Source organism: Budorcas taxicolor, chromosome 2 (assembly GCF_023091745.1).
Source record: "Budorcas taxicolor isolate Tak-1 chromosome 2, Takin1.1, whole genome shotgun sequence".
NCBI classification, from domain to species: Eukaryota; Metazoa; Chordata; class Mammalia; order Artiodactyla; family Bovidae; genus Budorcas; species Budorcas taxicolor.
Genome location: NC_068911.1, coordinates 20,415,898 through 20,430,469, shown reverse-complemented (window position 1 = coordinate 20,430,469; position 14,572 = coordinate 20,415,898). Strand labels below are relative to the sequence as shown.

General features: G+C 41.0%; 1 protein-coding gene across 1 annotated transcript in view; it reads left to right on the top strand.

The window, feature by feature from the left end:
- TNRC6A (trinucleotide repeat containing adaptor 6A) overlaps positions 1 to 14,572 on the top strand; it is a 95,527-nt gene that overhangs the window by 57,347 nt on the left and 23,608 nt on the right. Inside the window, exons 6-11 of the mRNA XM_052652139.1 lie at positions 5,007 to 7,583; positions 8,800 to 8,976; positions 9,678 to 9,853; positions 10,979 to 11,011; positions 12,530 to 12,610; positions 12,941 to 12,992. Coding sequence (XP_052508099.1) covers positions 5,007 to 7,583; positions 8,800 to 8,976; positions 9,678 to 9,853; positions 10,979 to 11,011; positions 12,530 to 12,610; positions 12,941 to 12,992 — 3,096 coding nt within the window. The remainder of the gene's footprint in view (positions 1 to 5,006; positions 7,584 to 8,799; positions 8,977 to 9,677; positions 9,854 to 10,978; positions 11,012 to 12,529; positions 12,611 to 12,940; positions 12,993 to 14,572) is intronic.

Genomic DNA, 14,572 nt, shown 5'->3' with positions numbered 1-14,572 from the left:
TTCTGGTGAGATTGGAAGTCTTTAAGGCAGAAAGCATATATTTGGCTATTCCGTTTGTTACATGATATGAATTTTCCTGGATCTAAATTCTTCATGAATGAATTATGCAGTTCCCTTGAATTCTCACCAGTCTTTGCTTTACCCCATGTATCTTCTTTGTGAATAGGTGCTGTGTAATACACTGCTATATTCTTCTTTTATTTTTTTTCCTTTTGGCCGTGCCTCCTGGCTTACGGGATCTCAATTCCCCATCCAGGGATTGAACTCGGACCCTTGGTAATGAGAAAGCAGAGTCCTAACCACTGGACTGCCTGGAATTCCCTCCCAGCCCACCCCCTTTTAAAAAAATTGGAATATAGTTGGTTTGCAACGTTGTGTTCGTTTTTGCTGTACAGCAGAGTGAGTCAGCCACGAGTATACATATGCCCTCTTCCTTGGATTTCCTTCCTGTTTAGGTCACCACAGAGCACTGAGTAGAGTTCCCTGCACTAAACAGTCAGTTCTCATTGGGTGTCTATTTTATACATAGTAATATACATATGCCAATCCCAGACCTCCCACCCCCCTCCCCTCCATTGTGTCCATACGTTTGTTCCCTCCATCTGTGTCTCTATTTCTGTTTTGCAAGTAAGCATCTATACCATTTTTCTAGGTTCTGCATATCCTTTTATTTTTTAATATTATTTTTGGGGTATAGTACCAGAGCTGCCCTCAGTCTTCCTATCGTAATTTTGTTTGAGAGTGGGGTGCTGATTTTAGATTTCACATGTTTTTTTCTCAGTTAAATGCAGCCTTCCAATAAATTTTGTGTTTTGCGTTACACTGTGAAACTGAACTGTCCACTTTCCTCCCACCAGCGCAGGGGTTTACAGTCTCCCTGTTCCTCAGTTTCCTGGGAAAGCGTGACTGTCGTCTTCTACTTACTAATGTTGCTGTATGTTTATCTTCCAGATCATTTGTAATGGTGGATTCTGGCTTCCTTGTGTGTTAAGGGAAGTGCATTATTTGACTTCTTTCAATTCTGAAGTAGTCTCCAACTGTGAAATGTTTTAGTTGTTATCGCTGAGGAGTCCTGCACTTTTCACCCCACTCCCCCTGCCCCGCCCCACCCCGCCCTCCCCCGCCACACACACACAGATTTTTCTGTCTAAGCTGAAGTGTTTTTCATAACAAAAAGTGGTCTTTGTGACCTATCGTTGGTAAATGCAGTTTTTTGAGGTAGCCTCTTAATTTATGTTTTTGGGAAAGTATCAAGTATGTTCCAGATTAAAAATAGAGTTTTAGCTAATAATTACTGATGGCATCTCTTATTTTCCTAAAATACATGGGCATACACAGCAAAAGGCAGGTATGGACCATAATCTCCTCCAAAACTAGGTCATGGCCAGCCAGATTGTGAGAAAGTTTCACTACCATTAAAGATTGGTTTGCAAAGTGTATTCTGCTGTTTTCTGGGGCATTTTGCTTTTGATGTATTCAGACGTTTAAAAAAAAAAAAGAAAAAAACCTTACCTTTCTTGTAAATAGCCAAGTTTTTTTTTTTTTTAATGGTTTCTTTGCTTTTATTTATACGAAATTCTCATCACAAATTCATGGTTTCATCTTTAACACTTGAATCGTTTGGATTTACTTTTGATCATCTCATTTAGGAAATCTTTAAAAGTCTTGAATATTCCTTCTCTTTAGGTGATTTAAAATGCTGACATTTGGCATATAACCTTAGATAATACACTTGGGTCCATTTCTGGATTAATTTTTCTGTTCTTACATACTCTGATAGGACAGTGCTGTTTAGTGCATGATAAAAGTGGATTAATCCACTTTTATGGATTAATCCACTTTTATGGATTTTATTTATACGTCTTATGTGAATTTTTATATCTCTTTAATCAAATTACTGACTCTTGTTAGTAAATTTTTATAATTAAACTCAGAAGGAACATTGTTATATCTTCCTGTTGAGGAGCAAGTTTATATTTAATCAGGTTATCTGCTATGACCTACAATAAAATTTAATCGAATATTTTTGTTAACTTTATTTCAAAGCTTCCTTAATACTTTTTGTGGTTCCTATAATTTGGATCCTTTTCCATCCCATTTTCTTGTTGGTTATTCTTGGTGCATAGGAAAACTGGCTTTTTACATGTTAACCCTTTTTGTTCCTTTTCTACTATCTTGACCTCGTTTGGGGGGTCATATTTCATCAGTTTGTGCTTCTAGCACAAAGTTGAGTAGTTGTGCTGATAACAGGTTCCTGTCTTTTCCCTGTTGTTAGGGGAATGCTGATTATGTTTCACTGTTAAATCCCAGGTCCACTCCTTTGTTTTCAACTTGGGTAGTTTTGTCTGTCTTTCTCAGTCTTGTTTTCTTATTCCTGTTGGGAAGTGGCAACATACACGCACGCAAATAATAGATCAGAAGTACTTTTGTTACAGACCATGGCTTGACTGTTTTAGATTTGGAGAAAAGTGGAAGGTTTGGGACTTGCTGATGTTCTGGATTTGCTATTCACAGGAAAGAATCAAGGGTAAATCTTAGGTTTTAGAAAACTAACCAAGATGAAGAAAACTGGAAAAGAAGCAGGCTTGCTTTTTCCCTGGAGAGGAGGCACCTGTGGAGGTATAATCTAGGAGTTAACAACCTTTTTGAGATATCTAAGTAGAGATTTAAAGTAAGCACGTTGGTGTATGGTTTCTAACTTTGCTCTTTATGAGAGAGGTATGGTAGAATGAATAACTTTGCAGATAGGACTGAAAATTACGATAATCACTGATATACATTAATTAGTGAAAAAATAATGGCCCTCATTTGTATCTGAATCAGATACAGTTCAAAGCAATTTTAGTTAGCAATCATTTAATCCTTGCAACTCTGTGAGGTAACTACTATTACTATTCCCACTTTATAGATGAAGAGTCCAAGGCACAGGAAGATTTGAGGGTCTTACCTGTAGTCACACAGCTGGTAGATAACAGAGCGACTTTTAAACCCAAGCAGGCTGGCTTCGAGAGTTTTACTCTGCATCACTGCACCAAACTGCCCTTCATAGAGCACTTATTTGAAGCCAGCAGTGAGCTGCATACTTTACGTATGAAACTAGGTTAACCAACAACCAGGTAAAGACGTCCGTATGTACTGTGTATGTTCCCATCCTACTAGTTTGGTCATACAGCTGCTACACAGACTTCAGTCTGGGTGTCTCTAGAGTCCCAGCTATGTTCTGAGCCACGCTGCTTTTTTACTTCAGGATGAATTCTGATTTTCTCACCTTATTTTCTACAGCCCTTGAGCCTCCATTTCTTCATCTGTAAAGGGAAGGTAATGCCTACTCTAGGGCTGTTTCAAGGATTCAGTGACAGCATTCCACATAAAGCTTGTGCTCCAGCATGCTGAATGATATTGCCAGCAGTGCAAGCACTGTTTGTTAGTGAGACTGATGTTTTTGTGTCCTTTATTTCCTGAGAAAAATCCTCCTCGTGGGCACTGAAAGATGAAAGGCTTTCCTTGGAAGCTTCGAACTGCCAAGTAATTTTTAGTTAGAGAGTGGAAGTCAGAAGCACTTAGAGAACTTCTAAGAAAATATATATATTTAATGAGTTATGTATACGTTTTTGGTCTCTGTTTAGTTCCCCCCCTCCCTTGTTTTTTGCTACTTGTTCTAGCTCTTCACCTTTTGCTGCTTAGCAATTATACTTTCAGAAATAATGATGCATGTTGAATCTGATTTTCCATATCAGCAATACCCTCATGGGCTTTTCTGGTTCCTCAGACAGTAAAGAATCCCCCTGCAATGCAAAAGGCCTGGATTCGTCCCGTGGGTTGGAAAGATCCCCTGGAGAAGGGAACGACTACCCACTCCAGTATTTTGGCCTGGAGAAGTCCATGGACAAAGGAACCTGGCAAGGTTACAGTCCATGGGGTTGCAAAGAGTCGGACACAACTGAGTGACTTTCATTTCACTATAGCTGCACAATGAGTGATATTTTACTTTCTGGGCTTATAGCACCTAGTGTTTGGTTCATTATATCTGGGACATGACTTAAGCTTATGTATTACTTAAAAACACTAAATATGATTCTGATAACTACTGTAGTAAAGAACTACAATATGAACAACCCCCTGAGGACAGTCTAAATGCCCACATCTTATCTCTGAAGATTCCTAACTTAACCAGATTTTTAAACTGAATGAGAGTGATGTATTTGGGAAAATATTATAAGCAATAAAATAACTAGATGATAATACATACCAATAAGTCTTAAGTTTATAGGATTATATGACTAATCATTCATGTCTTCAATGTCAGCAGTTGAATTTTTAATCATACTTTGATCTTTAGCATATCAACTGTTTTTTGTTGTCTTCTAATAAACATGACTCTTAACACATTTTTATGAAGGCAATATTTCTACTTGTGTGCTGTATTTTTCAGATTGAATTTGAACACTAATGAAATGCAAATATAATGGAAAAGGCTTTATAATTCTTACAAACTTGTTATACTACCCAAAACAGTTGTGTGAAATAGCTATTCTAAAAACATGTGGATAAAAAAGGATTCCTAATATATTTCCAGTACATTTCACCAAGTTTGGCCTGTCCACTTGTCATTTCCCATTTGCATCCCAGCCCCTTTCTTTCTGAGGTTGGGCCTCCAAGCCTAGGTTGCTCCATCGTCCTAATAAATCATTTCTACCTTGTTCTTCCTGACTCCAAATTCTTTATTTGCTGATATGTTCATTCATTCATTCACATATATATTGAGGAGCTATTATGTTCCAGGTACTACTCTATGCTCTTGGAATAACATAATGAACAAAGCAACAAATTTCCTGCCTGTGTGGAATTAATTATTGAATATGGAAAGTTGGTGGCTGGGATATAACCAGTGCCCTTGTAATTATATTGCCAAGCGTTATATTTTGTTGAGGAGCCATACACATTTATAATATATTCATCATTTTTCCAAACACTTGATATTTTTTTGTGTTTCTTCTTTATTCTAGATATAAACCACAATACTTCAGGATCCCATTATGAAAATTCAGAGCGGGGACCTGTGTCGTCTACAAGTGACTCTAGTACAAACTGTAAGAATGCTGTTGTGAACGACTCCCCTGAAAAAGAAGCATGGCCCTCAGCCCCTGGCAGTGATCCGGAGTTGGTTTCAGAATGTATGGATGCTGATTCTGCCTCCAGTTCTGAATCAGAGCGACCCATCACTATCATGGCTTCAGGGAGCACAGGTGGTGAAAATGATGGCCTTCGGAATAGCGCTGGACTTGGATCCCAGAACAAGTTTGTGGTTGGTAGCAGCAGCAATAATGTGGGCCACGGAAATAGCACTGGGCCGTGGGGCTTTTCCCATGGAGCCATAATAAGCACATGTCAGGCCTCTGTGGATGCTCCTGAAAGCAAATCGGAAAGTAGCAACAATAGAATGAATGCTTGGGGCACTGTAAGTTCTTCATCAAATGGAGGGTTAAATCCAAGCACTTTGAATTCAGCTAGCAACCATGGTGCCTGGCCAGTATTAGAGAACAACGGACTTGCCCTAAAAGGGCCTGTAGGGAGTGGTAGTTCTGGCATCAATATTCAGTGCAGTCCCTTAGGCCAGATGCCTAACAATCAGAGTATTAACTCTAAAGTGGGTGGTGCTTCCACCCATGGTACCTGGGGAAGCCTTCAGGAAACTTGTGAATCTGAAGTAAGTGGTACACAGAAGGTTTCATTCAGTGGTCAACCTCAAAATATTACCACTGAAATGACTGGACCAAATAACACTACTAACTTTATGACCTCTAGTTTACCAAACTCCGGTTCAGTACAGAATAATGAACTGCCTAGTAATACAGGGGCCTGGCGTGTGAGCACAATGAATCATCCTCAGATACAGGCTCCCTCGGTTGTAAACGGCACTTCCCTTTCTCACCTTAGCAATGGAGAGTCAAAAAGTGGAGGCTCTTACGGTACTACATGGGGTGCCTATGGTTCTAATTACTCTGGAGACAAATGTTCAAGCCCTAATGGCCAAGCTAATGGTGACACTGTGAATGCAACTCTGATGCAGCCTGGCATAAACGGGCCTGTGGGCACTAACTTTCAAGTTAACGCAAATAAAGGAGGCGGCGTGTGGGAGTCCGGAGCAGTGAATTCCCAGAGTGCATCCTGGGGAAATGGTGCAAATTCTGGAGGAAGTCGAAGAGGATGGGGAGCTCCTGCACAGAACACTGGCACTAATATACCCAGCGTGGAATGGAACAAACTGCCTAGCAATCAGCATTCCAGTGACAGTGCAGATGGCAACGGTAAGAAGTTTACAAACGGATGGAAGTCTACTGAGGAAGAGGATCAGGGTTCTGCCGCATCTCAGACGAATGAGCAAAACAGCGTGTGGGCCAAAACGGGAGGTACAGTGGAGAGTGAAGGTAGTACAGAAAGCACTGGACGCCTCGAGGAGAAGGTGACTGGGGAAAATCAGAGCAGAGAGAGAAGAAAAGTGGACCAGCACACGTTACTCCAAAGCATTGTGAACAGAACTGACTTAGACCCCCGTGTCCTGTCCAACTCTGGCTGGGGACAGACTCCTATTAAGCAGAATACTGCCTGGGATACTGAAACATCACCTAGAGGGGAGAGAAAGACTGACAATGGGACAGAGGCCTGGGGAAGCTCTGCAACACAGACTTGTAACTCAGGGGCATGTGTAGATAAGACTAGCCCTAGTAGTAATGATACCTCATCTGTATCGGGGTGGGGAGATCCCAAACCTGCTTTGAGGTGGGGAGATTCCAAAGGCTCAAGCTGCCAGGGGGGATGGGAAGATGACTCTGCTGCTACAGGAATGGTCAAGAGCAATCAGTGGGGGAATTGCAAAGAAGAGAAGTCCGCATGGAATGATTCGCAAAAGAACAAACAGGGATGGGGTGATGGACAAAAGTCAAACCAAGGGTGGTCCGTCTCTGCCAGTGATAACTGGGGAGAAACTTCAAGGAGTAACCATTGGGGGGAGGCTAACAAGAAGTCTAGCTCAGGAGGTAGTGACAGTGATAGGTCTGTTTCTGGTTGGAATGAACTCGGTAAAACCAGTTCTTTTACATGGGGAAATAACATTAATCCAAATAATTCATCAGGCTGGGACGAATCTTCTAAACCGAATCCTTCCCAGGGATGGGGAGACCCTCCAAAGTCTAATCAGTCTCTAGGTTGGGGAGATTCATCAAAGCCGGTCAGTTCTCCAGACTGGAACAAGCAACAAGACATTGTCGGATCTTGGGGCATCCCGCCGGCGACAGGCAAACCTCCTGGTACAGGCTGGCTGGGAGGACCTATGCCAGCCCCAGCGAAAGAGGAAGAACCCACAGGCTGGGAGGAGCCATCCCCAGAATCCATACGTCGCAAAATGGAGATTGACGATGGGACTTCAGCTTGGGGAGATCCCAGCAAATACAACTACAAAAATGTGAACATGTGGAACAAAAACGTCCCAAATGGCAGCAGCCGCTCAGACCAGCAAGCCCAGGTACACCAGTTGCTACCGTCTGCAGGTACCATCTCAAACAAAGAGGCAAGCGGTGGCTCCGGTAAGTTCTCGTTTTCTGCAGTCTTGATTGTTTCTCATGGTGCTTCACAGTCGCAGGAGCCTTGTTTCAATTTACTGTTTTTGGATGTGCACACAAACCAATTTTTTTTAACTCTAATCCAGGAGAAGTTTGTAGGGAAGAAGGTTATGGGGAAGGTGTTACTGTCAGGAAACGGCTCTGCCTTTGGTAGTATTGGCTGTGAATCCCACGTTCTCCATTCTCTCTCCAGAAAGTTATAGACGGCAGAATTGGAAAAGGGACGTCAAGTGGGAATACTGTACACTTTCCTCATCTCACTTTTTCTGACTTGAGCCGTTAACATTTTGGTTTTATTATTTGACTATCCCCAGAAATAAAACAAGTAGCTAAAAGTACAGTCCTCTAAAAATCTAGATACTATAATTGGCCATAGAAGGGATTTATTTAAGTAGGCATGTTGAATACAGCGTGTATGCGTGTGACAATGACATTTTTCACTAGTTGTCATTGAGATGTGCTGTCTTTTTAATGGAGGTTTCATTGAATAATAATCCTGTTGGATGTAGAGACAGAAGTGTTTTCATGAACTAACATTTCAGCACCTAATTCTTTTTTCTGAGTATTATTATTAATTTAGATTTAATTCTAAGAAGAAATGTGTATGTATCTAAGGGGAAGGCTGTTGTGGTTCTTTTAAAACAATGTATTTATGGCTTAGCTTAGCCTTTGTTGATTATGGTTGGCTTTGGACAGCCTAATAAATTTTAAGAAGCGTTGTCCAGCGTATACAAGTAGGATGCCTACCTATCATTAGTCTTATATTAAACTACATTTTCCAGAACAGTGATGTTGAAAGGTTGTAGTTATAATAAAAGTTTTATACATATTCTGTTAGCCAGCTTGATCACCTGCTTGACTAGGTTTGACTCAGAATGACTTGGCTTTTCTAGGAATTAAATTCATCCTCAAAGGAGGATGACTTACCATAATTAAGATTATTCAAAAGAATCTGCTGTGCACCTTGAAGGCAATTCTGAAAGAAGAGGTGAAAAAAAATTATAGTTAGATTATAATAATGGAAAATTATTTGTCTTCTTACCTAAAACAGAGGCCATCGTTTTTGCCCATCACAGCATCATTATTTAATACACTAATGTGAAGGTCTTCTTTTGTTCCCTAAGTATTCCTTATTACCCCTTCAACCTGCTGATGACTTCTTTTCCCACACTTTCTAAAGGCTGGGGTGAGCCCTGGGGGGAGACTTCAACTCCAGCCACAACTGTGGATAATGGTACTTCAGCCTGGGGTAAACCCGTAGACAGTGGGCCTAGCTGGGGCGAACCCATTGCTGCGGCATCCAGCACATCCACGTGGGGCTCCAGCTCTGTTGGTCCACAAACATTAAGCAAATCTGGTAAGTTACTGATAATTCCTGGTTTCCGTTGGATAGCAGTGGTGATCTCATTGACTGTAATTAAGTAATTGGATAACGTTTATGACGTTGATAATGTATCCACATATTATTGTAATTGTCAAGCAACTTTCATGCTATCCAACACAAGAGACTGAGTAGAATAGTCCTGGGGACACATATCCAAGTGGTCTGGCTCAGGTACCAGACAGGTCCCTAAATACTGTACAGATAATGAGCAGAGTTCAGGAAGGACCCTGAATATTCAGACAGACATTGTTACTATTCTTGTAGGGATTCCAAAGACCAAGTATAGAGATGAGATACTTTTTGCTTCTGACCTGCATGCTGTACTTTTGGGCCATTCTCTTTAAAAACATGTATTAAGATGAATTTTTTTAAATTCCATTCATCCTCATGTCCCTAAGCAAATATGAACATGAATGCCACCAATGTCCCATGTTTAGGAACCCTCTGATTTGTAAAAGCATGAGAAGTGTTTTATTGAAAATGTTACTAAAAATAAATTCTTGTTTAGCTTTTAGCTCAGTATTTAACATACATTTTTGCCATGCAAACCTGGGAAGGGAAATGAAAGAGGGTCTCTAGGTTGTCCCCCGCTCTGCCCCGTTAATGAGTGCTCATCCTCCGGAAAGAATTGTTTGACTGTAGCGTGTTTCTTTTTGTCACAAATCCACAATCAGGGCCAAAATCTATGCAAGACGGCTGGTGTGGTGATGATATGCCCTTGCCTGGAAATCGCCCCACTGGCTGGGAAGAGGAAGAAGATGTAGAGATTGGAATGTGGAATAGTAATTCATCTCAAGAGCTTAATTCATCTTTAAATTGGCCACCATATACAAAGAAAATGTCTTCGAAGGTAAACATTTCAAGGGCAAAGCCCTTGAAACTTTAAATTCCAAAGGTAGTTTCCCCACAGATTACGTGCTTGCCTGCCCACTTATGGCAGTCAGTATAGTCCAGGCAGTCCCCAGCTTAGGTAGAGCTTCCTGTGTGGGCAGCCACCTAGAGAGACCTAGGACCACAGGAAGGTCCTTTCTCCCCACGGCTACAGCTTGGCATCTCTCGCCTCCTCCCCTTCCACCAGTGCTACCTGGGACAGCCCCTCACCCCAGGATGGTGCCTGCAGTGGGGAGGATGAAGAGAAGGGCAGACCTACATGCTGACGCCTCCTGTCCCACTGCCAGTCCATCTCCCATTCCACCGCCTCGCCTGGAGCCCCGAGCCTCCGAGTTACCCAGAGTTTCCGTGCTCCTTATTCATCCCCCATCTTCGTCCCTTCTCTACTCAGTAAGGTCCTGGGACTGAAATCTCTAGGAATGAGTAGAGCGCTTGGTTTTGCTTTTATATGTAGACAAACCTTATTCCAGACCTGGCTCTGCATCAGAATTGTAAGGCCTTTGTTAAAAGTGTAATTTCCTGTACCCTAGGCCTACTGTTGTTTTGGAAATTGAGCCAAATTTCTTGTTCTCAACAAGCTCGCCAAGTGTTTCTGATGCAGAGCCAAGTTTGAGAAGACTAGTGTCAGATTTTCTTGGGGCTCATTTTCAAAATATGTGCTTAGTCCCCCCAGGTGATTTTGATACATCCTTTCCAACCTGTTTGAGAATGAATTCTTTTTGAGGGACCTCAGAAGTCAGATACCAGTAGCCCATGGCCAGGGTCCCTCCCTTTTGAGCCTGGGGCTCTAAGTCTAGGACCTGTCATTTTCATTTTGAAGACTTTTCTTCATTGGGCTGCAATTGCCTGTTGCCTCACCATATAGTGTATGAATCATTTTCCCGTATTTTACATAAATCATTTGATCCTCATAACTTTCTGAGATAGAATACTGATAAGGAGTTTGAAACTGGAAAAGGTGGTGGCTTGCCCCAAGTTGCATAACTAGTGACAGAGCAAGGATTTAAGTTTAGGTCTTCCAGTTCCAAACCCTGTGTTCTTCCCACTGGACCATGCTGTTTTGTGACTTTGTCTTTCCTTACAGGGTCTGAGTGGCAAAAAAAGGAGAAGGGAAAGGGTGTGTAGCCTTTTTACTCTTTCTCCTTTGTTTCTACTAGTAAAAATCTTTTAGAAAGCAACTGCAAATATTTATTTAGCCTCTGCTGTGTGCCAGGTACTGTGCTTAGTGCTGGGGGTTCAAAAACACTAGGATAAGCGCATACTTCAAGGGAGCTCAGGGTTTCGAATGGGGGTGTGAGGAGTGCTCTAAGGATTGTTAGCTTGAGTTTCGAAGATGCCTGGGAGTGGGATGTGTTAGGAAAAGTGGTAGCCTGAAATACAGACTGTTGGGGGGAAGAGGTGACAGTCTACTCCACAGTTAGATTAGGGGCAGATACTAAAGTGTTTTCAGTAGCATGCCAGATAATTTGAACTTTATTTAGCATAATGTATGGAGCCAATCAAACTGAATAAAAGGCAGCATCAGTTTGGTTTTTAAAATTGGAAGAAAGAGCAAAGTTAATGATCTCATTTAGGAAACTTCTGCATTCATTCAGGTTAGAAAGGACGGCCTGAATTGGGAAGCAGAAATAAATATTTAGTAGAAGGGACTGATTTGAGAGACATTTGGGATTAAAGAGACAGATTTTAGCAACCAGTTAAGTTTGGGGTGGGGGTAAAAGAGGAAAAGGAATCAAAGTCAACTTCAGAAACCTTGGAAAGGGTTAGATGCTTGCTTCAGAGACCTGCTTTCAAGGGGAAATTACGAAGCTGTGTTCTGTCCCACAGTCAGAAGGAACAGGTAGTAGCAACGGGCTAGGGAAGTTATGGCAGCAAACTGAGAATGGTTCTGTGATCATTTATGGGCGGCCTTGGTCTCTGTGGCTTCCAGCCTCCCTGTCTACCAGGCTGCTAATCGTGGGCCGTTTGTTCTCTCGGCTGATGTTTCCAAGTGGTTTCCGTACCTTATACCCCAACCAGCCACGGAAAGCCAACACCAAGTAGGAAGAATCCCAGCTTTAGTTGCTGCTGGGGATATTGTGTTCTTGGCAACAGAAATTGGAATTTTAAAATACTCTTTCGTATGGAAACATATGGTGTTTTTTCAGTACAGTGCACATAGCATAATTAAATTATGGTTTTAATTGGTTTCTTTGGACTAACCTGAGAGCCTAGTGACTATTTTTACTTTGCTTTGGTGTGAGAATTCTACAAATCCAAATTATAATTAATTTTTTAGAACACAGTCCACTTGTATATTGGAAACTGTCTGATGAACAGTTCTCCATTATCCAGAGGACCTGTTTACCTTCTGTGAGTCATCAAGGCCCTTTGCTTCTGTCTTTTCCTTCTGACTGCTTGCCCTTAGAGATTTCTCTGTGCATTACAGCTATACCAGAGGACTGGAGCAAAGGAAGTTGAAAATCAAATAAGTTGATTTTTAATTATTAACAACTCTGTGAGAAGAGTTGGTTGGAGGAGAAATTTTTGGCTAAAAATGAGAGTTGGGAGTTGTCTTGAAGTTTAATTAATCCATCACTATACCCAGATAAATAGAGATGGCCATGGCATCTTTCTGCTCTTTTATTTTACAAAGGGAATGATGAAAGGTGGAAACAAACAAGAAGAAGCATGGATAAATCCATTTGTTAAACAGTTTTCAAATATCAGTTTTTCGGTAAGTATGTTTTCTTAGCAACCTCCTCCCCTTTTAATGGTGGTTCATAAACTTACCCTAATTTCATTTTTTTGTTTTCTTTAATTGTTCTCTGAGTCGCTATGAATATGCTGAGGTTAGAATAAAATTTTCCATGAATTATTTATTTTTATAGTTACAGCTAAAAATACTGATCACATATTTTCTTTTATTATTTTTTATCATGTGAGGCAATGAAAAATGAGGTTTTATGGTCCACTTAAATTTCACAAATAAATAAAGTAAAATGCTTCACTTTTATTTTTGTTTGCAAGCTAAGGTCAACTGACAAGCTAATTTTTTCTTTTTCAGAGAGACTCGCCAGAAGAAAATGTACAGAGCAATAAGATGGACCTTTCTGGAGGTGAGAAAAAATTAAATCAGCTTGAGTTTCATATTCATCATTGATAGGGAGACTCACCTGTGACATAATCCAACTGAAAGAGCATTGACCTCAACCAGGAGAGGGAGCTCTGGGTTTCTGCTTCAGTGTTCTATTCTCTTTGGCGTACATTAGAATGTGGGGATTATGCGATTTGGTGTGCCTTTTAAAGTGTAAATCACTGTGCAAATCTAAGCTAATGGTACTGCTGGTCTTTGGTTACTGCAGATTTAGTCCTGTCAAGAATAAGTTATCCAGGTTGGGTGAGACAGCCTTTCTTAATTTAGGGAACACTTTTTACAAAGGCCCAGATACAGTGACAGAAGCATCTGAAGCCATATTGGAGAAATGGCAAGTAGTTCCCTGTAGTTGAAGAATAGATAGAAACTGACTGTGGTGGTGGGAATGTGCTGTTAGTAAAAGCTGTTCCTAGGTGGATTTGCTAGAAAACGAGGTGAGGGCTAAATCATATGGCACTTGGGTGTCTGAGCTTTATTCTGAAAATAAGAGATTAAAGAATTGTAAGCAGGAGAATGGAATGATTTGGATTTATGTTTTAGAAAAATAATCATGGCTGTAGATTGAAAATCTTGGGACAGAAAACATTGGCAGCGAAGGAAGACTAAAAGTTACTAAGCATAGCAAACCAGTTAGAGATTTTGTTGCTGTAGCTGGTGAGAATTTTCATAGCTCTTAGATAAGACAGTTGGTGGGGAGAATCTTAATTCAGTGGAGATATAGGGATCAGAATCAGTAAAAGTTGATAATTTGTTTGAACCAGTTTGTTAGAGAGGATGAGCACAAGGGTATGGTAAAAGATAATTCCCAGCCTTCTTGTCTGGACAGTTTTGTAGGTGGTAGTGTTACTGGTTTAGTCTAAGTTCAGATGGAGGAGAGGGACCATATAGTAATTTGAACAGGCGAAGTTTAATACAGATGTAAAGAATTACTGTTAGATTGATGAGGGATTGGCTAGGAAGAGATAATAACAGGACCTCCTAAGAATATATGAATAGCTGATACAAGAAGTAACCTAGAGACTAAATTGTAAAAGTCAACTTTCAGCAGCTTAAAAATGCAAAAAGCGAAGAGAAAGAAGAAAATGGCCTGTACAGCTAACAGATAGATGAGCGATAGGTAACACGCAGAATTGTTGCTAATTAGGTGAATGGTGAGAGAAGCCGCTTCTGCTTTCACTTTTGGATTCTTGCTGCATCCTTTTAGGGTGTTGTCTCTCAGTTTGCTTTGTACCTGAGTCTTCAGTAACCACTTCTACCTTTCAGTTTGGCTAGCTACTTTTGGATATCTGTGGTAAGACCAGTTAAGCGCATTATTACTCTTTTCTTTGCTATGAAATGAGTTCTTGACCAGACAGTGCTGTGAGGAATGATGGATAAGGCCTCTGTGAGACCATGGATGGTAAGGGGGGAAAAAAAAATCCATATCCAGAATATGTGTCTGTTCCTATGAGGACAAGGCCCTGCCTCCCGCATGACTCACTGAATGGCAAGAGAAGTTGCTGGGATGCTGTGTTGTTGGGACTTGCTGGCAATTACCCTTCT